The sequence below is a fragment of the Strix uralensis genome, chromosome 2, assembly GCF_047716275.1.
Source record: "Strix uralensis isolate ZFMK-TIS-50842 chromosome 2, bStrUra1, whole genome shotgun sequence".
Classification (NCBI taxonomy): Eukaryota; Metazoa; Chordata; class Aves; order Strigiformes; family Strigidae; genus Strix; species Strix uralensis.
Genome location: NC_133973.1, coordinates 110,834,971 through 110,861,777, shown reverse-complemented (window position 1 = coordinate 110,861,777; position 26,807 = coordinate 110,834,971). Strand labels below are relative to the sequence as shown.

The window sequence follows — 26,807 nt, the reverse complement described above, 5'->3', positions numbered from 1 at the left end:
CTACTCTCGGTTGGTGGCAGAAACTGCATTTCATTATAGGGTTGAGATGAGAAGCTGATCTTCTCAGAGTACATGTTCCTAGGCTGGCTTGTGTAGATGCATACTCAGGGGCTGATACATTATCAGAATTATTCTATCTTGGTGCTGATGTCATATCATTTTACGTTATCACTCTCTGAATAATTAGCTAAGGTTATCACACAGTTCATAGATTTCCTCTGATTCTGATGAAACAGGGACACTGCTGGGAAAGGCAATGTTACCCCTCAGGGACAAAAAGAAGCACCAGCCATTGACCTTTGAGATGTTAAAATTATCAAAAAAGTCTCACTTCTCTGAATTATAATGAAGTTTCTTTCCTTAAACTGGTTTAGGTTTTCCTCAGCTCAGAATCTATTACTGTATTAAAAAAAAAAAAAAAAAAAAAAGAAAAAAGGTGCCTTCTAAAGAGACTCCCTTTGGGATTATTTCATCTGACACTCATAAATAGCTGAGCTGCAGTAGCTGCGTTACACTCCATGGATAAAAGTCAGCTCCATGTGAGATATGTCTTGTGCTTTGGGTTTGTTTTCCCTTCTTGCTGTCTGCTCCACAGCCAGCTCTGTAGGCTTCAGACAGGAGGTCCCTGATGAGATTTGTCTCTACTATCGTCGCTTCTGCTATTTTGTGGGGATGAGATTGATCTTTTTACCAGATCATTTATCTTTGTGATGGAGGTCCTGATTTTCCTTTATACTTAGGCTACTCTGGAGTGCTCTGGCAGTGTAATGGGGCTTTAAAATCAGCTCAGATCACATTTGTACTCACTTTAAAGCACTTCTGCTCTGACAGAATGGTATTAAATGATTGTAGAGTACATGGGCATCAGATTTGTAATGTTTTGATTAACTAACAGCTATATACCTATATTTTCAAAATGACATCAACATTAAGACATCACAGGTAAGGAAGGATACTATGGTAGCTGTGCCTCTGGTATACCCAGTACTCACAAGTGGATCATTTGATACAGGTGCAACAGCAGTCAAGAGCATGTCTGTGAAAAGTCCTAATACAAAATTATGTCTCGAAAGGCACTTTGAATGTGTATTATAAGGAGAGAAACTCTGATCTGGGAATTTATCAGTAACTATTATAGAGAATAGTGTTGTCTCATTAATTATGTGAATATAGCAATGAAAGTGAGGAAATGCACTATATAGCTGAGACCAGATTCTACAATTCGGAGGCCACATTCAGGTTGGCGGCTGCACACAGAAAGATGCACACACATATAATCCAAACAAAACAACCAATTAACTATATCAGCAAAGGGCATAATTGTCAATGAAAAATGGGTTGTACTGGCTGATGCAGTGATACACTTTTGGGAGATGTCGGGAGTTGCAGGGAGGGTAAAGGTGCAGAACAAGACTTGAATTTGAAAATCTTGGTTTGGTAGTTAAAGCTTTTCTGGCCCCACAGTTAGATCTATGTGGGCACAAAACCCTTTCTGGATTGGAGTTCGCTGCCCCTGACTTAAGTAATCAAAAAAAAAAAAAAAAGAGTGGGAGTTGACTTGTCATTAAAATGTCTAATTGTATATGCATATTTGGATGTGTCTTATGTGAGCTGGGTGCCCAAGATCCCATTATAGACAGTGGAGAACTCAGGCTCAGCTCAGTGCCATTTGAGATGTCCTTATGTATCCTGCTTACTTCCCAGTTATCAGGTAAGAAATCTGTAAGTTTCCTCTGGGCCCTTTTCATATCTACTGGCACCATACAACATCTCAGGTATCCTATGACATCTGAAAGGTCATGGGTGGCTCTCTGTGGGCAACTGAATCAAGCCCAAGCTGCCACAGTTTGTGGGTTGAGTCTGATTTTACCAATACTGATGTAAACCAAAAATCACTTCACTGAAATAGGGGAACTAGACCAGGTGAACTCAGGGCGAGAAACAGCACGGTCCTCCTCACAGAAAGAAAAGGGCTATTAGGCATCAGAAAAAACACACATACACACAGGCACCACCTTATAACTTCTCTGCTTAGTGAAGCTTCAAGTGGAGCTTGCATCTTTGTAAAGACCAGAAGTCATTAGCCTCAAGACATAAATCCCTAAGAAAACAAGTTTTTGCAGTTCCAGTACTTGTAGAACTATTTATTTATCATAAGTTATGTATGAATTTCATTGCCTTTAAAATCAAGTGCAACTTTCTCATCTGGCTCTATATTACAGGACTTGCTGTTGGCTATTAATGCACCCTGATTCCCAGAAGAACCAGCACTCACTGGACATGAGAAGACATCCCCAGCCGACCTTGGACATTATCTGTGTACTTAATGTACGTCACTGCAGATATGTCCTAAACAGAGCTGATTTATAGACATTTAAAAGATTCTATGATAAATGTTAACTATTAACAGACAGAGCTGATCCATGCCAGCATTTCATGCCATGGATACGCAGTGCATGAGGTGCTTGTCCTTTTATCAGCGTGTGAATATATTAATATTATACAAGTGACATTTAGGGAAATGAATAGCCCATTATTCCATAGGGCTCTCATTAAAGATAACCTCTCCTGAGGTTGCTCGATGGTGAAGTTCCTAAGTGGATTAGTAGGAAGCATGGAGAGAATGAATGAACTTTGCAGTGACTACTCTTAATAATGACTGTAGGTAATTAAAAAGACTAGAGGTATCTGGAGAATTCTAGGTTTAACAGTGGTCTAACAGTACTTTAAAAACATCTAAAGATGGAGTGAATTGAGCTTTAAAAATCATTTAGCTGGTCCTTGCATTAACAAGTACCTTTTATGTGATGGAGGAATTAGAAGTTAAATATTGGTTCAATAAGTCTTTAAAGACTTTTCCTATTTGCAGTGTTGGCAATTACTAAATAGTAATGTTTATGTAAATTGTAGTGCAGAAGCCTTTACAGCATCAGAAAATGTTACCCTGCAAACTCATTAGCTTTTAGCCACTGTGTTCACAAAAAAGTACAAGACAAAACATGTGCTGAAGGCACACAAGCTGAGTACAAATCGAGGTGCTAAAATGACATGGTCAGGTTCAGGAAGGCGTCACTACTCACTGCTTTCCCCTAGGAGCTTGGTGAAGAACGAGGGGAGAGCCAGCATTTCTGGGGAAAGGACTATCTGTCTAAATAGCAAAGGTTTTTATTTTTATCCTGGCTCTTAGTTGACCTGCGTTCTTTACATGTAAATGTTTAAAGTGATGATCTCAGCTGGACAGATGAGGATCTGATTTTCTAGGGTGGGATTTACTTCATTTAACTATTGTGTGCCTATATTTTAGGAGTGTAATGAAGCAGCTCTTTCTGAGGAAGTCCCTAAATTCCCTCGATACTCAAAAGGAGAAAGATAAATGGCTATAAGGCCATCAAAAAAAGTCATGTACACTTAACTCGTGCTCAGATTTAGATGAGTAAGAACTCCCTCTGGAGGTTTTCACAGTCACCTACCACTTTCTGTTGACAACAAAGTGAATTTAAGCATTTCAGAAGGACTCATCTTCAGAACCTTAAAACATGGGTCAGTTTGATGCATAATTTGGGTGAGCTGCATCCAACCACGCACTTCAATAAATAAATTGCAGTGTCTTGGTGAGGACAAAAAGAGCCAGGTATAGATTCTAACCACAAAGATAAAGGGAGAAATTTGGATAAAACATTTCTTTGTTGACTGATTTTATAGCAACAGAGAAAGTTCTGCATTTCACATTGTAGAAGCTCACAAAAGACTGGGATTGTATCGGCTTCTTCAGTCAAAGCTCTTCCAGCTGTGGTACACCTGGAAGGAACGCTAAAGGACAAAAGACATAGTGAAGCCAAGCAGATAGCATGGATATAGAAGCTCTGTTGGCAGATGCTCCAGCAGAGTGAGGGAATCAAGCTGCTTGTTTACTCCAACACCTAACGACCCTCTACGAGCAGGTACAGGGAATCATATCAAGAACCATCAATGCAGTAACAATAATAATAATAGTAATAATACAGAATTTCCTATAACTTTCTGTATTCTGAGGCAGAAAAGCCATTAAATCCACTAAAGCCTTACTGTCTCATAGACAGCCTAGTAGCAGCAGGAATGACACTGAGCTCTGGAGGCCCAACCAGACTAAGGATCAGTCAAGCCATGTCTCCTCGACATGCCCTTTCCAGACCAGAACCTCAGAGGCAACCATACCCATCCAGAGCCTTTAAACTGCCACTCTGACTCCAAGGCAAAGTCAGTACTTAGCTAGCTGTAGCTGCATTAAAAAAAACAAAATTAAAGTGGCTTTGTAAGGACTTTTTTGTATTCTCACCATCTGAAGACTCTCCCTGCATTTTTATGCTTTACTGTTCCTTCATTTATTTTTTTTTTTAAACCTTCTCCAAAAAGATCTTTTCTGTCTTACTGTTTCTCTTTCTCTGTTTAATGCTCTAGTGGAACATTTTATCTTTGCAAAACATTTTGAGATGCATTTTGCATGAAAGACACTGTCCTGAGGAAAGGCCAGCTCATACTGTGCTGTTTGCACAGAAAGCGAGAAGGAGGAAGAGCAATAAAAGAACAAGTTAATTACTTTGGAGCTGCAGCACTTCCCACTACCATGGCCTCTGCATGAGGTCCTGACGCAGCCACCAACGTTGACTGCAAGAGGCATGATCTTGCTGACAACTCCTCTGGTGTTGCTTTAACCGATGTCACTGAGCAGCTCACATCAAATGAACAAGCCACAAAGAGCGGCAGGACATCAGTGATGTAACCCAAGCTAAAAAAAATCAGGAAATATCAGTGACCTCCAAGAAGCACAAAAGCCTTTCTGCCCCCTTCTCCTCTGCTGAACAAATGTGTACCTTCTTCTAGCAGCGCTGTTCACCTCCCTTTGAGATGCGCTTTATTCGGGAAAAGAGTGAAAATCAGAGCACAGCTGCAAAAATGAATTCCCACTCATTGCCAAAGTACTGGTATCTTTTTGTAGCTCTACAAGCTAGGATCATACGACCTAACCTACATTACATAGGTTGAGATTGTGAGACATACTGAATAGATCTGGATCTGACTTCTGAGTTTCTCCCAGAGCCAAGGATTACTAGAGACTATGCCTGGTGCTGTGGGGTAAGCACATTCATCAGTAGGAAGCACTTAGGAAACGCCTCATTCCTCAGTGGATTAGACTTTGAACTAAAATCCACTAAAGTGAGAAAAGTCCAAGGGATCACAATTTGTTTTCTTTAGAAAGCATCAATTTTTCTGGCCAGTGCTAACTGCATGCCTGGTTTAGCAGCCACTTCAAGCTCAGTTGCATTTGCCTTTCCTTCTCTTCTTCCTGCTTGACCTCAGGGGGAAATTCTTGCTCTGTTCTAGCTTGCAATTCCACTGCTGAAATAATTGAGCTATAAGAGAAGCATTTCTCTTGGCTTCTTTCTTTTTTCAATAGTCAAAGTTTTGTACCTGGTCCTCTACCTATATGACAAAATCAATGTTGAGAACTTTAATCTACCATCCGTCTCTGTTTATATCCAGTGACATCCCAGACACAAGACTTGTACCAAAAAGCCCTCTAGTTTGAGCATACAAATAAGAAAGGATATAGCAAATTCTGGGTATTTTTTCTGATGGCTTCAGCAGGATTCTTCATCTCTAATCTAATCATCGCCAGTAGCGTAGTAGGTGTCTCTCTACAATATTTCTTTCTTTACAGTTTCAATAGGTTTTGTGTGTTATTGCCACAACAGCTCATGTAATCAGCAAGTCCACTGTCAAATGTGCCTTTTTCTGCAGTGGATGCAAGCTGAACTGAGCCAGTGATCTGCTTCCAGGTTAGGGATATCATAGCACTAACTGATACTCTATTCTCTTTGTGTTCATATACCATACACATGACTTCCACCCCGAGAAGCCAAACCTAAACAAAAAAACACCCCAAATCCACAAAAACATCGACTTCCTTTTTCATACGTGAAATATGGAAAGGGCATTTTTGCTCCTTGAAAGACAAACCCATCTCTTTTGTATGCCACTGCATTCACAGGTCATTATCAAGGAGAAATATGGTTCATTCCTTGGGAATGATTTTCCCTTTAAGATTTGTCTCTTATTGCTTATTCATATGTCTTGTTCCTCCAAAACTGACTTTGTTTCACGACATCACAAGTAACTCTTCTACTGAAACTGTATAGACTACATCAAAGAAAGTACATCGCACAGAAGTGCCTCCGCAGCACATTATGAACTGCGCAGCTCCCAAAGAGCAATTTAAAATGAAGAACAACCTTTTCCAACATCCTTTTCAGAACGGCACATGGACATTAGCCAGACACAAGACTGAGCTGCAGAGGGTGCATTAAACTCCCCATCTGCTCTTCACAGTGCTCATCACTGATTTATAACCCACAGTAAAGTCATCTGGCCAAAAAAATCATAGTGGAGGAGACAAGTGCACCAGAAGCCAGCCGAGCCTTTCCTTCCACAGTGTCCACGGAAGCAAATGTGTCGCAGCCAGCCAGCATTTTCCCAGTATTTGATTCCAGAGTATGTAATATCCATAGGTAAGTCACTCTCTGAATAAACTAGCGAAGCCAGATTTTGCTCTCATTTATGCTACTGTACAGGCATTATCTCAGTTGGTCTTGGCACGACTATTAATTCCCTCCCGTGCAAATGATGTCAAAGCATCCTTGAGGGCCTCAGCAGCTGTCCTGAAAACTTGGAAGAGTTTTCAGAAAGACACCTGCAAGTGTCCACTTCCCAGGGAGCCTGCTTTTCCAACCCACTCCGTTGTGCCCAGCTCCTGGTTGGGGTGCTTCGACCCGACCCTCTGCAGCCTCCCTGCCACTGAGGAGCCTGAATTTCCCCGTTAGATGTAGAATTCACGCAGTCTCTCTTTGGAAAAGGAGCGGCCTCGGGAGCTGGGGAGCAGCACATCTCAGCGGTGTGTGCCGCGGGACAGCCGCGGGATGCCCGGTAAATCCCGCGGACTGTCACCCTCCCAGCACCAGCAAGGCGGAGGGGTCCCCCCCCCCCAGGCTGGGCTGCTGGCAGCGTGTTCCCCGGCCCCCCCGCCCCTGCAGCAGCGCGAACCGCCCCGGCACCGAGCGAAGGGCAGCGGCTGCCCCCGCCCGCTCCGGCCCGGGGCTGGGGGCGGCGGGGCCGGGCCGGGCCGGGCCGGGCGAGGGGCGGGCCGGGGGCGGTGCTGCCTCGGCGGCCGCGCGGGACGGCGGCGGGAGCGGCGCTGGGCCGGGCCGGGCCGGGCCGGGGGAGCGGAGCGGCGGCCGGAGCCGGGCGCGGTGAGCGGGGCTGACCCCGGCCCCGGCGGGACGGGGTGGGGTGGGGTGGGGACCGGGGACCGCGCTGCCGGTTACGCCTGAGCCGGAGCATTTCGGCGGGGTCTGGCCGTCTCCCTTTTTAAGGGAGGTGGGCACGGTGGGGTTGGGGTGGGATTTTTCTCCCTCTGCCCAAGTCCCGGCGGTTTGAGCAGAGCCGCGGCGGGGAGCGGCTGGCTCGGGCCGCGGGGGGCTGTTGCTCCCCCTCGGCGGCACCGGGCACCGCTCGCGCTCGCTGTCCGGCGCCGAGCGGTGCCTTCCCGGCGCCGAGCGGGTCTCCCGGCAGGGTTTGAAAGCCGCTGTGCGCCCCGGGAGCAGGCTCTGCCCTCCCCGCCTCGCCGGCTCCGCGGCTGCTCCGGGAGAGCCTTCCGTGTGCCGTAATCAAGGGCATTTGGTTTTCATATGCGTTTAACCTGGGTATGTGTTAGGCCTGAGTTTGCTTGCTCCCGAATGCGTTTCGGAAAGAACCCGGTTTTGCCCTTCCTGACTTCGTGGGTTGTCAGAGTGCTGGAATTGCATGACCGCTTCTTCGTTTTGGGGAAATTGTTTTTGCTGGAGGCAGAGAGGGGAGCGCTCTAGGAGAGCGTGGGAACAGCATCTGGGGGTGCGCTGCTTCTGGAAGGAGGGATGCCGAGAGAAGGGAGGCACAGGTCGGTTTCCATTTCTGAAAGATGCTGCAGACCGGGAATGTGATAGTGCAGAGCGGTGGGTCATCACTGTGCAAGCACATTTTTGGCTCTGTGGGCATAAGCATAGATTGCCACACGTGTGCCCTTTCACATTGTTTGCGGGAAGATGACAGGAAAGGAATTGCTCCCTCTGCAAATAAATTGTAAAATGCCTGTACAATATACTGGGAGAAGAGCTGAGCTTAGACAGCACAACGTGGAAAAAGAAAACAGGATGGATGCACAAAAACGTGCCCTTTCCAAACACTTTATGTCTAGCTAAAAGCTGCAGGCTGTTACAATATCATCTCAGTGGAGGTAATGAAGTTTGGGACAGAAAGCAAGTGAAGAAAACTCTTCCTACCCTTGCAAATGCTAAACAGTTAGTTAGAAGGAAACTGTGAAAATAGTGGTAAAGGGCTGAGCATTTGCCACGTCGATTAACACTTATATAAGCAAAGACAATTAGGAATGCATACTGAGTACTATTAAATTTGATTCTCGGGTAATTACAGAAGAATGGGAGAAAGATGAGTAGAAGAAATGTATAAAATCTGGACCATATAGGATATACATAGTGCTGGCAGTTTTATTCTGATAAGGGACCCAGCTGGAAGGTTGATGTCTGTTTCATTATGATTTTGGTTTTTGCAGTCATTTTGACCCTACTCTGACTTTTCTGTGCCTGAACAAACTGAAACGACGGGCAACCTGAAACCACCAGCCTCCTTCTTTCTGCTATAACGCCTACAAGGGCTTGTCCCCCTTAGGGATGGTTGCTGCTGGTTGTAGCTGGGTACTGACTGCCTGCCTTCCCCACCTCTTCCTCAGACTGGGTCATCCACATCACCCAAGGCGGGGGAAGGAGAGGCAGGCATGTCACCCCTGCCTTCCTCATGTTTCCCGGGCTTTTCTCTGCTCCGGCGTGCAGGTTTGCCTGCCTGCAGACTGCTACTTGCTATATCCAGTACGTGCACATTGCTGTCAACAGGAGAAATGCCGCAGGACCTTGAACTGGTGGGGAAGGGGTCCTGGGCTAGTTTAGCATCCAAGTCTACTCTAGTACTATCACCAAGTAAGTGAATGTATGTGTATGAATATACTTGGCTTAGGAAGTTATTGCTGTTTGCATTTTGTTAACCTTTTCAGACGTAAAAGGCTGACTGGGATAGCTTGTGTCCGCCAAGTGGCTTGGATCATAATTGGGTCTTACTGGTGCAGCGCAAATTATAAATTGTATTTTGTAAATTCCCCATCAGAGGCAGGAAGCAGTGCAGTTTTCCTCCTGGTGCCCCATCTACGCAGAAGCAGAAGATGAATTAGCTCAACGATAGAGTACATCCAGAAGTTACTGAAAAATCTGGTGTCTCTGATAGGTTTGAGACTTGGAATTTAAATACTAGAAAGTCAAGACATTTTCACCTCTACCTCCTGCTGTCTCTTGCAACCACTCCTCCCCTTGTGTCTTCATGACTGCGGTTACCTCCTTTTCCTGGCTTGCGCAGAGGAAATCCTGTTACAGCATAGTTGATCCACGGCACTGCTGCAAAAACCCACCTCTTAGCCTGCCACTTCGGCTGCATCTCCCCTCTTTGTCACTCCTGCTGCTGCTCCCCCGTCTCCCCTGCATCGGACATGTCAGTTACAGGCTTCACTTTCAAGTGCCCTCGATAAGTCTCCCCGTACGTGATGTACCACCTCTCCTGCTTTACCAAGACATAGCCCCTGGCTGTGCTCTCAGCATCTGTCTCCCTCAAGCTATCACCTTTGTATTATTTCCCTGAGCTTCGCCTTGCGCTTACTTGTAGCTTCGTATAGGCGTCTTGTCCATCATTTCATTAATTTACTTGATATGTCCCAGTACGTTTGCTTTTGCTGTGATGCCCTCAGTATCTGTCTGGTGAGATGCTGAGACAAGCCCTCACCCATGCTGCCACCATCCCCGTCACTGGAGTTAGTCTGGCTCTGGATTTGAGCACAACAGTGTCCTCTAAAGCTAGGACACCTGAGAGGCAATGTCGCACAGATCGCTATCTAGCACCAGCAGAAGCTCTCCTTCCATAGTCTATGTTATCCTCACTTGCTCTTTTTGGCATTTCAGGTGCAACCCTGCCCCCTTATGCTTACACGATACAGCGTGGTTCACTGCAACTCCCTTTGCAATAGTCTTGTATCTTTGCATAAGTTATTGCAGGCTGTTTTGCAAATAGTGACAATAGGTAAATATTATGCACACAAATACAGATATGATAATGCTACAGTCTCTTTGTCAAGGGAGGGCATGCAGCCTGCACTGGTAAAATAAGGAATGGCATGAGGAGGGAGATCTTTTCTGTTATACCATTGGGGGAAAACAGAGAATTGAAGGAGAAGGCTGTTTTCTTATGTCTCTTGATAAAGCAGACTGAGGCACCTGAGTCGAGAAGCAGAGTTACAGCGAGAGGAGTTAACTGTGATAGCACATCTATGCCTAAAATTCCCTTGACATTTAAGTTCATAGCACGTAGTTGGTACTGAATCTGCTTTTTTGGGGAGACAAAATTCTGAAACAAAATGATGTATTAACAGAGATTTTTGTTGAATCAAGTGTACAAAATTCTGTCCTAGCTTTATATTGTGTCTGGATTTCTAAGGAGGTTAAAATGAAATCTGTTTGGCGTTTTCAGGTTTGATATGGACCACATACTTTGTTTTTATAAAATATATTGAAGCCAGTGTGTCAGATGAATTTTACCATTAAGAAAGTGTTTTCTTACTACTCTGGACTCCACTTAACTGGGTCACAACTTAATTAGTTAAGGACTAATGACCCCATTGACTAGCAAAATTAAGGGCTGCTTACTGTTCAGCAGAGCACCTTACTGAAGTCTGCAGGGAGTCCTCCCGAGATGGGCGTGGATGTGCCCCCTTGGAGTCTGAGAGATGGAGGCTCTCAGCTACGCTTGTGTGTGCAGCCACCTCGTCTGGCATCAGCCAGGATGCTGTGCTGCACCACTGAAGGGGACAATAGAGACCTTGAATCCATTCACTTCCAGATTTAGCCATATTTTGTCCTAAAACTGTATTCCTGGTAGGTGAAGGAGGTAGTGCCTGATATGTCTGAGGATTTTTGCCCCTTTACCTGGAGGGTTGCTGAACGTGAGGGTCTGAGCCCTGGAAGTTGTTAGCTTCACAGATGAGTGTGACGGAGAATGAAAGCAAGCTCTGATAACAAGGACTGCTTGCCCTGGGGCTTGATATTTTATCTGGTAGGTTTTGCTCTTGAGTAAACGATGTGGAGGAGCTGGAGCACTGCCCCATGAGAAGTCCCTACGGCTTCAGGGAGAGCAAACACAGTGCACAGCCCTCTGCTGCACCTTCCATTTGCCCCCAAGCATGGAGCCCAGCGCTGGTGTGCTTGTCTCAAATACAAAAGGTGTTTATTGGGAGCCCATGTTAAGAGTCAGGCATGAGCTAACACAGCTTAATTAACTTCTGTTTGTTCTGAGATTAATTGCATCACACACACCCCACCCCCCCTTCTCCCAACACATGCTGGGGGGCATCTTCTCCTGAGAAACTTATCAGTGTTGGTGGGATGCTCCGCACAGCCGCTTGCAGCCTCTGCAAAGAGGGTTAGCAGGAACAGGATGACTCAACCATGAAAGGAGATGGCAAGACAGAAGCAGCTGAAATACTTTCATATACTTGTTCCACTGAGGGAAATGGGTTTTAACTGAATTTATTTGTTTTTAAGCTTCCTTTCTTTTTGCCCTGTGAAAAAGTACATTTCTAATTAAGCAGCCATTCCACCCAACAGTAAATTTTCTCTTCAAACAAAACTTTTGAATTTGGGATTTCAAGAAATCAAACAAGAAGTCATTCCACAAAATGCAGAATTAAGACATCCTGATGCCTGCCGGTTAATTCCTCTTCCCTGGCTAACCTTGCCCTGGACCTCCTTCCAGCCTACTTCCTCCCCACAGGCACCAACAGTCTGCTACTTTGGCAGTGACATCTTAGCGACTGTGTTTCTAAAAGTCAGTTACTGAGATCTAAAGGTATTAGGAGGAACCAAATGGCTGTGTGAACCTTCGTGTCTCCTCTTCCTGATCATCTGCTGTCATTAAACTTTAGGAGCTCAGTTGTCTTTGAGGTTTCTGCCTGGGGTTGAATTGGCTAAAAGTGGCCAACAGAAACAAAAGTTACTCGGAGTGGGAGTAAAGGGAATAAATCTGAGACTGGACACTGAGAAATCAAATATGTCCTGTCACTATGCTCAACAAAGAGCAGGCTTTTGAGCTTTAGTTGTTTGGGGTTTTTTTCAGCAACCTGTAATTTTTCACTGGAAATTTTCAACAAAACTAGGAAATAAATATTTTTAGCAAGCTAACACAGACAAATCAGGAGACTGATTTCCTTGGTGACTGCGTGTCCTTTGGGTGAGATTCAGATTCACACTCCCATAGGAAGCAGGACCAGGGAGGGCCCCATTTCCCCATCTGAGGTCCCAGGTGTGCAGTGATGAGTCTCCATTCCCCATTCACATCCTGAGAGATACAGGGAACAGATACATCCCTGATCCCTGTGTATCTTATTGGCGATGGGAATGAATACAGTGTTTGAGCCAAATCTTGTTGTGCCAGAACATGGTCAGTGTGAGCCTCGGCTGTGGGCTACTGTTGCAGCCGAGACACTGAAAATAGCTGTGAAGGGCTTTAGACTGGTGCAAGAAGGATGAAGGACTGTAGGATACAACTGTGTATGCCAAGGGCTCTCCTGTAGATAAGCTGCTTGATGTTCTGATCCAAATATTTCTGTGTTCTTCAAAGGTAATTAAAAGCTCAGACCTCTCCATCTCATTGTGTACACTTGCCATTTGAATATGAATGCACGCATTTAAAGAGCCTTGAGGATGTATTGTGTTTTGCACTGCATCTCTGGCGTGTTTAATCAGCTCAAGATTTGGTAGGCTCCTTCCCTTTGCCTCGCCGGGGACTGAGGCATTGTACTGAACAAGGGTTAAACCGGCAAGGGCAGTGCTCTGTGTATCTGGGGGGAGAGGGACTAAAGAAGATCCTGCAGAGACAAAAGAGAGCTGAAAAAGAAGTAAAATCATTTATATTTGTCTTGTCTGAAGATACAGTCCCTGTTGCAGAGATCTGTGCCTCCTTCCCCCAAGAGAGCTGTTCTGAAAGAAACAAAGGGAAGGGAAAGGGTCTCTGCTACGAGCAGACAATACCGAGGGGCGTAGGATCAAGCTCTTTCTTACATGAGGCAGATTTGTCAGAGAAAAGGTATATAGGGGCTGTTGCATCCCCCTCTCCATCCCAGTACCACCACCTGCCTCAGCCTGCTGGGCGAGGTGATGGGGTGCATGCTCTTACATCCAGAGGGTGTGCTGAGTCCATCCCTGAGGAAGCCAACCTCGAGGTTCACCTGCAGCCTCCTTCTGCACTGGGAGGTGGTAAGGAAGCTGTCTGGCTCCCTTGAGGGGGAACATTAGTATAATCGATGTTATCAAAACATTTGGATTTCAACAATGCTGACTTTTAACAGCTGCACTAGATAATTTTCTTTATTGAACTTGGACAGGCTTAAACCATAAGTGATTCAATGATTGAAGGGATGAAAGCAACACAACAATGCATTAACATTCATCCCCAGAGATCTGCTTCTCTAATGCAGTTCAAACCAAATATGCTGAAAGGATGGAGCTCTGAGATGTATAATGATTGTGCAGGAGTCTTTTCTTTCCTAGAGGGGAGGATCTTTTTAAAAGTGGTCCTACTTCTGCTTTAATGTGCATCGTCTGGGATTGTTTCTTCATATACAATTTCATTTGCTTAATTAAAAACAGTTCAGGGGCCATGTTTTATTTTAGGAGTTGAACGAATGTAGCACACAAAAATCTGCTAGCTGTCCTTGTGCATATACAGTATTCAGTTTGGGGATTTCAGGTAAGTGAACTTAAACTGCAAATTGTCTGAAATAAAGAAAATAAATAAATAATGGTGTGTAATCCAGAAAGACCCGATTCCTGGCAGGAGTCTTTAGGGGATAATGTGAAATGAATGAGTGCAGATACAGTGCTCCAGTGCTTAAAGCAGTGCCAGGGGACAGCAGGCTGTCTTGGTCTTGGAGCATTCTGCAAAAGAAGAGGAGAAAGGTGTTATCAAGGCATGGCTGTAATGCAGAGATCAAGAGAGAGGCATGGTTTTTTGTATTACACATACAGTGCTGTAACTGGACAGCAGAAGGCTGTGGCTAGCAGAAATAAAACACAAGCCAGGATTCCAGTTGGTGTTTTTTTCTGAAATTTCTGGCACTAAGAGCAGTCAAAAATCAGCACTTTTCTTCCCTGTTTTTTATTGATGTAGTTATTACTAAACTCTTCAGCTATGATTTGTTTTTTTATAGGGGCTTTTCCCAGCATGCAGTCCCTTTAGATTTGGGCGTGACAACTAACCACATCCTGCGTGTTGGACGTTTGGTTTGCATCCCTGTATCTTCCTGCTTGTAAGTATTTTATTCATTCTCCTGGCTTGTTTTTCTCTTACTTTTAAAGAGCAGATTCAACTGACAGGCTCTGGGTCTGATCCCAGGTCATGATGTCTTTGCTTTACATTGATATAAATAACTTTATAATCTGCAGATCCGTGGGAAATGTAAATGATACAAGCATTTGATCCTATCTGAATTAATCTAAGTATCCTTATGGCTCTGAGAGTTTCCTTTTCCCAGCCCCACACAAAACCCCAAACAAAATATAATTTGATTTTAACCTGCAATCAAACCATCTGGGCACTTGTCTTCTTAGATTTTAAAAATCATAAATTTAAATCATAATAAAAAATGAAATTATATCATAAATTCAAAGGAAGACTTTGCTTGGTAGCAGGAAATAGTTTTTCCTTTTCCTTGTGTGCATTATTTTATTGTGTCAGTTGATGACTGATCCTGTTTCCCAGGCAGAATGGGTAAAGGGATTCTCTGCTCCTGGAGGGTCCATCTGTAACAGGAAAAAGAAGCATCCTACTCACTTGTGGTCTTTTAATTGCCAAAGGCATTTATGCAAGAATAATAAGAGTTAAGGATCATATGCTTGCTAAACTCCAAGTGAGCAGTCATTCTTTGCCTTTCCTATGACATTTTCAATGGAACAAAATGTTGCTCACTTCTTTTCTGTCTAGGGCTACTATCTAATTTAGTTGCATGATGTTAAATTGCTATATTTTTCCAGTCTAGAGCAAATTGCCTTTCAAGGCTGAAGGGTTCCCTGTATGCAAAGTTCATTCAGTCCTTTAGTATGAGCATGCAAGCATATTTTTATTGGCATTGAATGCTTTGTGTTATATGTTATATTAGCTGGAAGGACAATATGTGGTGATGTAGTCTATATGCTAAAGGAAATAATTGTAGAAAATGAAGGCAGTGAGGGGGAAGATGAAAGAATTAAACCAGAAACTCGCTGACCTTCGTGTATATATCAAATTAGCAAAGGTCATGAGAAACCTTAATCTTTTTAATAGATCTAGTTAAAACTTGCTGCCAGCTTTTGGAAGTAATCACTATGATAACAGAACTTGCCGGGGTGACACACCTTTCGGGGTGAGGAGGTTTCATCCTGGAACTGGCATCACCATATTGCCTGGGAACCTGCACAATCCTCCTCCTGCTCTTCCTGCCCTGATGCTGAATGAAGGAGAGGTGGTTCCCGTTTCAGGTTGTGACGGGATGATGTTGCCTGCTCACTCTTGGCTTTAACTTTCCAAAAGAGCAAAAGAGAGTAGGGAACATACATGTGAGTTCTTTAATAGAGATTATCAGTGTAATCTTTAATTAATGTCCTCTGCCTCCCCTCTCCTACTCCAAAGAGCTGTCTGCCTCATACGGAGCAAGCAAATTTTGCACAGAGTACCATTTTGCAACTCATCTCCCTTTCCCAGCCATTTCCTAGCCAGATTAGTGGCCAATAATTTCAGTGCCATCTAGGATCTGCTAAACACCAGATCCCCCTCACCAGGAGGACAGTCCCAAGTCGTCCATTGTGGACACATTCTTCCACTAGGGTGGGTGTGCTTCTCTGACCTTCATCTCCGTGTCCCCTGGGCACACGTGTGTGCAAGCATGGAAACTGGATCCGCAGGAAGTACAGTGTGCACAAGATAACAAAGCCTGGTGGCCAGAGGCTGCTTCTGCCAGAATCCATGAACATCTGACATGGGCAAGCTTCTTCAGCTGTCCTGCACTGGGTCAGCAAGCAGCTTCCTGCTCTGCTTCAGAGAGCCCTCTCTTTTGAAGAAGCCATCTGTTGTACTCATCCCCTGCCTTTCTGTATATGTTGGTCTGAAATCAGCCAAAAGGGTTTAAGTTTATAAGGAAGGAAGGCAGATACAATTAACAGCATATTGATGTCTGACAGAATGAGTGACTTCACCGTTGGAACTGGTGAAGGCAAATTAAGCTCTCCGCTGTTAGGAGTTGTTTACAATAAAGGCTTTTTAGAATATCTTCTACCTGTAAAGAAAGAGTTTATGGGAGATTATGACCAAAATATTAGTTTATATAGCTAAACCCACTGATTTTCTTTTATGTCAATTTCTCTCTCTGCTTAAACATTTTGAAGCCTCTGAAACAGTCAAGATATTTCTCAGTTTGAAGTCACAAAAAGCCAGGAAGGACCAGGAAAACAAAGTGCTTATCTATGGCTGATAAATTCCCAAGAAAATGAATCTACCAGACTTATCTTTGCTTCCTATTCCTCAATTTTTAGGGCTTCAGTGGTTGTGAGTATGCTCCATTAAATTATATTTCACTGAGCCTGGAGAAATAGAGTTGTTGCATCAAGATATGTGGAGAAATACAATACAGGCAACTGAGTGGTAAAGGATTTATGACACTGGGAATCTGAAAAAGCTCTCTGTTTACTGTATGCCATCCTGGAGAGTGCTGCAGTCTCATTTAACATTCACCTTACACTGAACTGGAAGAGTCTACTACTGTCTCAGTGATGCTCAAGATTAAATTATGTATGTTACACATAATTTGGCACGCAGGGCATATACTAATTGATGAGGCCTCTGCTCCTGACCATATTTCCATTTTCTGAAAAAATAGGGTTTATGACAGGTGCCATCAAAGATGCAAACAGTTGATAGTTTTGGCATGGCTATCCAGGCATGATACTGCATGGTACATGGGATTTACCTCTTATATAATGATAGGTTGCTTAATCCCTCGCCTACCCAGTTTGTCCTGGTTTTGATGAATGCCAATGTGCCTATCTCCCACTTACCATGGGATAAAAGAAAAGATGAAAAACTCTAACTGAGCCTGCCTACAGTATCTGCCAGGTAGCCCTACCCTTGTGTGGTGTTTTAAGCCCAGAGGGCAATGGAGCACCACGCAGCTGCTCCCCCATCAGGGACGGGTAGGAGAAAATAAAACAAAAGGCTCAGAGATCAAGACAAGGACAGGGAGGGATGATTGACCCATTATGGTCACGGAAGAAAGACAGACTCGATTGGGGAAGAAAAAGAACATCAATTTAATTTGAACACCACCACCACTAATTTACCAGTCAAACAGAGTAGGACAGTGAGAAAATACAACCACATCTTAAAAACACCTTCCCCCCACCCTTCCCTTCTTCCCAGGCTCAACTTTGCTCCCAAATTCTCTACCTCCTTCCCCGCAGCAGGACAGGGGAGCAGGAGGGCAGGGGATGGGGGTTGTGGTCAGTTCATCAGATGCTGTCTCTGCTGCTCCTTCCTCCTCAGGGGGAGAACTCCTCACACTTTTCCCTTGCTCCAGCATGGGGTTCCTCTCACGGGAGACAGTCCTTCATGAACTTCTCTGATGAGAGTCCTTCACAAACTGCTCCAACATGGGTCTCTCCCATGGACTGCAGTCCTCCCAGCAACAGACTGCTTCAGCACAGGCTTCCCTCAGAGTCCTCACCTTCTTTGGGAGCAGACACCTGCTCCAGTGTGGGGTTCTCCACAGGCTGCAGGTGGGCATCTGCTCCACCGTGGAGCTCCATGAGCTGCAGGAGGACAGACTGTCCTCTCACCACGGGCTTCAGGGGAGTCTCTGCTCTGGCACTACCCCCCTTCCTCCTCCTTTCTTCAACTGACTTTGGTGTTTGCATAGGTATTTCCCTCACAACTCCTCCTCCCAAGTTCCCCTTCTTAAATATGTTATCACAGAGGCACAGCCACCATTGCTAATTGGCTCAGCCTTGGCCAGAGGCGGGTCTGACTTGGAGCTGGGGGAGCTTCAAGAAGCTTCTCACAGGGGCCACTTCTGTAGCCCCCTCCCCCGCTACCAAAACCCCACCTCACACAAACCTACCACACCTTGGAGTAAGAGTGGTTGTCCATACTTGTGATATACTGAAGATGTGAATGGTGGAACAATGCAAAGCTGGAGGAAAATACTTAAATAGTCATTCTGGTTGAAAAGCAAGGATGTACAAATGACACAATGTGTCTAGCAGAGCCTTTCCTTGTGTGCCACCCCTCACATTTGGGGACTAAAGTAGCAGAACAAGGTTTTGCTCTCTTGTATATTTAAAACCAGCAGAGAGTGGAGGCGGAGTCTGTGCCTTCTTGGTACAGTGAGTTGTTTTACTGAAATGTGTGAATCTTTCTAAGCAGTTTGGCCAAGAGAGAAGCAAGGCTGTGTAACTATCGAGTAATAGTGGGAAAATCAGCCGGTGTTGGAAAGGCAGAGTATGACCTGGGGCTTTCAGCAGTGGGGCTGGACTCAATGACTCAGGAAGCCTCCTCAAGACATGCATCCCTGTCCTGGGATTGCAGAGGTGCCTCTGAGAAAGTAATCCATATTCAGCTACAGCACAAAATCTGAGTGCCCGAGCAGACAGGTCCCAGTTCTCCTGTCCCAGGAGTTTTCAGGACTGGTTATTCTGAAAGCCTTCTCCTGTTGGAGTCAGAGTTCCTCTCCATCTCCAGGCATTCAGCGGCATCGCTTTAAATTCAGTCTTTGCCTTAAACCAACTCAGCTTTCCAAAAACAGACAAGGGAAAGGTAGGGACCACTACAGAATCTGAAAACTTTGGCTTCTTAGTTGAATTCCTTGATTGGTTTATAGCTCTCAAAGACAGTGGGTTTATTGCAGTTAACCACTTTCAATTTTGCCATTATACTTTGAAGTCACTGACAGCATTCCCAGTCACTTTCACAGAATCACAGAATCATCTAGGTTGGAAAGGACCTTGAAGATCATCTAGTCCAACCGTTAACCTAGCACTGACCGTTCCCAACTACACCATATCCCTCAGCGCTATGTCGACCCGACTCTTAAACACCTCCAGGGATGGGGACTCCACCACCTCCCTGGGCAGCCCATTCCAACACCTAACAACCCGTTCTGTAAAGAAATACTTCCTAATATCTAGTCTAAACCTTCCCTGGTGCAACTTGAGGCCATCACCTCTTGTCCTATCACTTATTACTTGGTTAAAGAGGCTCATCCCCAGCTCTCTGCCACCTCCTTTCAGGTAGTTGTAGAGGGCGATGAGGTCTCCCCTCAGCCTCCTCTTCTCCAGACTAAACAACCCCAGTTCCCTCAGCCGCTCCTCGTACGACATGTGCTCCAGACCCTGCACCAGCTTCGTTGCCCTTCTCTGGACAGGCTCGAGTAATTCAATGTCCTTTTTGTAGTGAGGGGGCTTTGTGGGACTAGGTTTGGGCTAGATGTTATGATGTTGTTCTATTTAGTTTTCAGAAATGCACAAAACCAATTACCAAACAAGAAGGTGAAGATGACAGCTGGTTTTATTGGGAGTCATTCCTTTTGGAGGATTAGGGTAAGAGAGACAAATGGTTCATGCACTTATCACCTTCTCCCGGCAGAAGCAGGAACCTGAACTGAATCAGTAGCTGTGGTGCACTGAATAAAACTACATGTGGATCCCCCTCTTAAAGGCTGGGAGGTCTGATTTGTGGCATGGCAGAAATTCATGCAGCCCTAGGACTCTATAGCCACATTTCAGACCAGAATGGTGTTTGCACCCCTGCCCCACGTCGCTGGCTGAGCCATCCTGGCTGTTCTCTGTCAGGATGGCAACGCTGGAACAGCACCAGGGAACACCGTCAGGGAACAGGACCAGATCCATTTTATTGCTGTACATGTTTTGTACCTTTCCTATGAATACTGCTCCCATGTCAGGACCAGATATGTTCACACACTTTATTATTTTGTTATTTTACTTCAACATGGTCCAGATGGTTGGTAAAAATCCTTTTAGACTGAGTAGGACCTTACACTTTAGGTCCATATTTTTAAATGTGTGATTAAAACAACACAAATTTCTTTTTCTTCCTAAAATATTATCCAAAGAGCCCGTTCAGCTGAAGCTATATTTTATGGTGAGATTCTTTTACACATCACATCACTACGCAGTGTAAGCGAGACAACTAGAATCTGGGCCATAGTCATTTGGAATCAGAGTCTACAGCGTCTCTGATCTCACTACAAAATACTCAGTTAAAAATAGCCCAGTTGACATTGTAAGACCTATAAAGGCTCTGATCTAGCAAAGCACTCACATTTCTGCGTAACTGTGAGGTTCTGATTAGTCCTATTTAAGACCATAAATTTTTCACTAAATTCAAAGAAAGTCCCACACCAACGTTATTCCTTGTACCAGCGCCAAAACTATTAATGATAAAAGTAGAACGTAGTGGATTTCAAATTTGTGAAGAATTTAAAGGCTTTTAACTTCTGCCATGTTAAAGAATTTATGTGAATTAATTCCTTAAATTATTATAGAGCAATTCATTTAATAATGGATCTGCTTTTCATTATGACAAGTAATCAAGGATAAACATCTTCTATATCAAAATTTATCTTTTAAAAAGGATAAATTAGCTATAATGCACTTAACTACCTCCAGAACCTGAAATGAACATGTATTGTTCCATTAGTTAATTTTGGATCACTAAATTAAAGACAGTTCAAAAGAAGTATAATCTTATAAGGATCTCTCTTTGTTCAGTCTGTTGTGATTGATTTCACAACATGCAATAAATACTGTTTCTTGTGGGGCTAAATACTATTAGGGTTATAAAATAGTTTTGGTTTAGTATATTTTATGCATCAATATGAGTTATATACCACAAGGGTAAGAATATTTTTATCTGGTATTTGCAGATGACGTTTCATACTGCTGCAAATCTTGTAGACTATCAGGATGCTTGATGAAGACTACCAAAATCTCAGCAATAAAAGAATAAATGCAATAAATAAACAATAAAACAACATCTGGAATGTAACGTTTTATCCATGGAAACATGATGGATGTGTATGTACTAGTAAATTAATCCAGGCCAGGGCATAGGCCTATCATCATCTCTCCTGCTGAATTAGCAAGCACACCTCCTGGCATGGTTTTGGCCAGCTAGCACCCTCCAAGCAATTCCTGGACATATTTGGGGTTAGGATTGGCCATTATTCATTCCCAAAGGCAGCTGTGATTTGGCAATCCTGTCCATGGGAATAAAAGGGAGTTTAGTCATCTTGACGCAGTGTGCCACACAAGTTGTCCTCTAGACCAGAGAATAGCCTTGACCTGTTTTATTTAGCAGTATAGATGTAGTTCTGAGGTATAGGAAATAAAGTAACGTTTAAAAACATAGAATTAGATTCAACCTAGCGCTTAATGTAGTCCTTGTTTACTCAGGCACTTAGGGCTTTTTACGACATGTAGCTGTCGTGGATGAAGTCATGCACTTCACTCATAAGAGAGAAGCAACAATGTGTTTTATTGATATAAGACAGTGAGTTAATAAAGTTCACTGGTAAATGTGACAGTGGTTTAACAAGATTCAATGGCAAGGTACGCTTGAATATTTACTGCATAGAGGACAGGGTCAGACAAAACTGTCAGGGAGACCCTCCCGTTGAGTCATGAGGTTCAGAAAGAACCCCCTGCATTCTAAACTCCTCAGTTTAGAGAAGTTGTGATGGAAAAACGGTCACCTAAAATAAACCCTTTGTTATGCTGCTAAAACTGCCTTTGAATCCAAGCTCTGTTGTGATTTTTAAAACACAAACCCAAAAATGTCAGAATTCGACCCTTCATTTGGCTTTGTAGGAAACATGGAAAATGGGACTTTTCTGGAGCTGGATCCTAGGATCCAATCCTAGTCCAAGAATCAGTGAATGGCTTATGTCTAAAGGATTATATATGTGCACAATCAATCCATTATATCACTTAGTTAGGATTTCAAAGTTTAGCATGCTATTAATCACTTACCGAGAATGTATTGTGGCAAGGAATCTCTCAGTCTTGAGGTGTCCCTACTCAAGGGGAAGATACTGGTGTGCAGCCCGCTGCTGTGCAGGAGAGCTCAACAGGCTCTGGGCTGTCCACTATTTATGGAGTAAGATGATTGACTTACAGTCATATTTGCATACCAGCCGTATTTTCGCTGGCGCATGCTCAACTAGCCCTCAGCTATTGTGGTGTTATCTGTCTCCCCCAAATCCACTTTGAGCCGGATGCAGCCATCACGACCAGACACATCCCTTACGACCGCCACTGGTGGTTAGCACTTGAGCAAGGTTATGGGCAAGGTTGGGGTGGGGGAGAACACACTGCCACAATAGAATAACCTCCTACATTTAATTTACAGTGCAGAAGAGCAGTGGGTAACTATGCAAATAACTTCAGTGGCTGCAAAGCAAACTTCTTAGCATTTTTCAGTGGGTGTCTGCAAGCCTTCTGTGTTCTCAGAGAAGAAACAGCACCAGCAGAAAAGTACCTTACCCTTCTTAAGCATCTTTAGTTCAGGTTGGGGCTTTTGTGGTCACACCTAGTGTCAAAAAGCATCAGCCTCTTGAAGAAAGGTACTTTATTTAAGTTAGCAGAGGTAGCATGTTTAAAGGAAAATTATAAGGCAGACCATTGCTGGGAACAGTGCTGAGACACTCTCATGGAAACACAGAGACACTTGGCAGTTGTGTGACATACAGAAGGAGAGACCTCAGACTGGTGCATCATTACTTCAAGGGGCTGATTCTGTCTCTTTGGCTGATGCTGACAGTGTCTGCTCTCTCTGTCACCATGAAAATCCGTGGCATTTTCCTCAAAGCCTCTAACTGTGAGTTAGAGATAATAGTATTGAACTGGGACCACAGGATGAGGCCAAAAGCAAGGTCAGGATGAGATGCTGGGAATGTAGTTCTGTATGGATATTGTCTTCCTCCTGGGAGGAAAGCTTGTCGCCTTTCCTTGTGGTGCCTGAGTATCTGCAGTGAGAGGTTGACCATGGATGGATGGATAGGAAGATTGCATGTGGATGATTATATGCAGAAAATGAGCTTCATTTCCTAGCCACTTGTACCTTGCATTATCTGTTTTACATCAAAACGGAGGCAATGGGTTACACCATGTAATTCAGCTACAGCACGTCAGCTTTTTACAAGCAATTCCCCATCACCAAGCCTTCTGTTATGCTTCCAGACTGCACCTGGGGACTAACTACATTTGTTTAAAGAAAAGCAGCTTAGCATATCCTGATTGCTTGTCCTGTGCTACTCTGACCCTTGCCAGCACCTGAGCTTCCAGTTTCCAACACAAAGTGGCTGGAGGCAAAGCTTTTTCAAAGATGGGATCTCTTCCCTGTTAGTGTTTGCTGCACTTAAATAGTCCCCTCGCATTTGCTGAGCTGCCAGGGCTGCCTGTTTCCTCAGGATTTTGCTTGTAAAATTTTTGAGTAAAATTGTAAAATGCTTGATTTTGCAGTCAGAAGCTGCAACACTTCACTAAACCATGTCTGCCATTGAGGTCCCTATGGCAGCATTACAGCGAGATGCATTTTGATCTTTGAAACCATTTGATCCATTTTATAAATATATAGTAAGAAATCAGGTCTGGCAGATTTTCTCATTCTGGGTACCTCTGGCAAGACAGTGTGGAGTAAGTGGCTAATGGATTTGTCATCCCTCACGGTGCTGAGCTGCCTTGCTTATCTAGGTTGAGGAGCTGAGGTCTTGAGAGGGTTTTTTCATTCCTTGACTAGATTTTTTCCACAAGACAAATTTGGATTCCAATGTCTGTCCCATATAAAGTATATTTTTGATTGTGCTGTTCCTCCATTAAACAACTCATGGTGGGGAAGGGTCAGTTTTAATTCATCAATGGGTAGGATTTTTCCTAATCCCTGCATTTTGGAAAATAAAGATATAAAGATAATTGTTAGCTAATGCTTTAAGAATTTCAGCTTAGTGCTAATGAATAAGAACTTGTAACTCTTAAGAACTAGATTGTATCAGGTGCACAGTAAATCACATTATCCGCTAGTAAATTAATCTTGCTTTTTTTTTTTTTTCCTTGCAGTTCTGAAGGATACAATCTTACATTGTCCTGGACAAAGGATAAATTTGATCACTGCCTGACTTGTCATCTCTTCGTTGTGATGGAAAAATGGTCGCCTAAAATAAACCCTTTGTTATGCTGCTAAAACTGCTTTTGAATCCAAGATCTGTTGTGATTTTTAAAACACAAACCCAAAAATGTCAGAACCCGACCCTTCATCTGGATTTGTAGGAAACATGGAAAACGGGACTTTTCTGGAGCTGTATCCCACATCCCTTTCAACTTCAGTAGATTCATCACCTGGCCGTTTATCCAATGTCTATGTCTATGTTTCTATATTCCTTAGTCTTTTAGCTTTTCTCCTTTTGCTATTGATCATTGCACTTCAGAGGCTGAAAAACATAATTTCTTCCAGTTCCTCCTACCCAGAATATAATAGTGATGCTGGAAGTTCTTTCACTAATTTAGAGGTTTGTAGTATTTCTTCCCAGCGCTCTGCTCTCTCAAACCTTTCTTCATGAAACTAAATGAAAGGAAAAACATGGGGAATGGAAGAGCTTTGTCTAGTTTCTTGGGGAGGTAGTGCATGCAACATTTGCCTTAGAAGACTATTATGAAGAGGTGGCTTTTAAAGTTTCTTTAGTTTTTTTCCTTTCCTTTTCTAGTCTTCATTTCCCCTTTTACTAATGTTCTTTTTCATTTTGGACAGTGGATAATGACACCTGATCATCGTTTCATGCCTGTAATAGTGATGCTGTCCTTTTCTCACTCATATACGGTGTTCATTAAGAGTATTCTTGCCACACTGTAATACAGTTCTAACTGGATGTGCCATTTTTCTGCTCTAGTTGTGACCCCTTCCCTGGTTTTGTATCAGTAATATGCTGACTACTTTTCTTTCCCCTTTTTTAATTAGATAAATACTTCTGGATGAAATCCCAATTGCAAAAGTATAAAAAAATCAGCTTAAATGATGAATATTAGGACAATTTAAAGTTGTTGGTATTGTTTCTTTTTTTAAAAATTTTCACATCTTTTTCAGTATTGATGTTTATAAAACACAACTAAAATCCATTTCTTGAAGAATGTTGCTTTTGTTTATCTGTACTCCCAGCTTGTTCTGTATAGAGTCTCTGTATTTCAGTTTTTGAGTCTCTTTGTTTAACTTAGTAAAGCAACTACAATAACGATGCTCACTGCTGAATGTGTGGAGGTATGTTTGGACCCCGTTACATCTCATTTGCCCAATGACTCATTCCTCCTGGGAGCAGCTTTTGCTACTGAATCACAAATACCACACAACTCCTTCGCATCCTTCGCTGATACTGTAGCTTATTCTTACTGGATACCAGTACAAACCAGTGGTTTCTCTTAAAAGATCTGCATACAACAACTACAGCTAGCAACTGAATGGCTCCTAAATGGTCCTTTAGGCACAAGATGTTTGTACTCATGCACAGGGACAGCAGAAATTGCTTGTACTGGTGAGGACTTTCTGGGCCAGATTTTGTCCTGTAATTTCATAATGCACGCTGGGGTGGAGGGGGGACACAAGGATCTGTGTAATCAGAGGCCAGGCAGACCTGTGCTCTGACCCTCAGGAGGTTCAAGGTTACCTTCAGAGGGTAGGTAAAGATGGGACGGAAAAAATCAGTGGCTCTGCCCCTTTTCCTATCAGCATAAGGAGAGGCCAGAGATGAGGGGATGAGAAATGGATAATATTTCACAATCTCACTCCTCTTTGCAAAGCCATAGTCTGGGTTATGATTTCGCCCTGCCCAAAATGTAACCCAGCCCTCAATTTCTGTGGCAAAATAACTAGCAGCATTGTGAACAGGATCCTGTGTTCAGCTGTGAATTAAATCAAGGCAAACAATGAAAGAAATGGTTTGAAATGCCACATGTGACCTGCTAGGACTGCAGCCCCACTGTGCGGTGTTTCCTTGCTATCCTTACTGCACTATGTGAGCACAGCCCAGTCCTGCCACTCAAGTCCATGCAAATTTTGCTCTCATGGCAGGAACCGGGTCACTGGAGAGACCAGAGGAAGGGTATGGAAATGTCACTGCCGTTTCTGCTGCTGGCATGACAGCACGCGTTGCTCCGGGTGATGGGAGCACAGGTGACTGCTCTCCCCACGCACGGTGCTACTGCCCAGCAGAGCAGCAGGTTAGCGAGCTGCAGAAGACCTCCAGACCAGATTTGTTGCAAATACCATCCTGCTGAGCTGTCAAGCATCAACAAGACACATTCTGCCATTACCTACATGGGCTTTAAAAGATAAATTTGGAAAGCCCAGTGTAAATATAATCATTAGAAACACAGCTGTTCAGTGCCAAACAACATACAGATAATGCTGGAGTCGGTGTTTTCAATTTTTAAAAGTGAACCTACAGTATGGTAAGTGGTAATGACTTAATGGTGGTGATTAGCTTCTTACAAAGAACTTACTGACTAATAAAGGACTTAAGCCTGCAGGTTCTCTGAGCCGAA

General features: G+C 43.7%; 1 protein-coding gene across 4 annotated transcripts; it reads left to right on the top strand.

Moving 5' to 3' along the window:
* Positions 1 to 6,941: 6,941 nt before the first annotated feature.
* Positions 6,942 to 25,510, top strand: SERTM1 (serine rich and transmembrane domain containing 1). 4 transcript variants are annotated; one of them, XM_074859808.1, is made up of 4 exons: positions 7,183 to 7,283; positions 14,387 to 14,485; positions 19,711 to 19,799; positions 24,336 to 25,510. In XM_074859808.1, the coding sequence occupies exon 4, from the start codon at positions 24,512 to 24,514 to the stop codon at positions 24,833 to 24,835; it is 324 nt and encodes a 107-aa protein (XP_074715909.1). In that variant the 5' UTR covers positions 7,183 to 7,283; positions 14,387 to 14,485; positions 19,711 to 19,799; positions 24,336 to 24,511; the 3' UTR covers positions 24,836 to 25,510. The 4 variants fall into 4 exon arrangements, with proteins under 4 accessions (XP_074715908.1, XP_074715909.1, XP_074715906.1 ...); XM_074859807.1 differs by lacking the exons at positions 7,183 to 7,283; positions 19,711 to 19,799 and adding an exon at positions 6,942 to 6,960; XM_074859805.1 differs by lacking the exon at positions 19,711 to 19,799.
* The last annotated feature ends 1,297 nt before the right edge of the window (positions 25,511 to 26,807 follow it).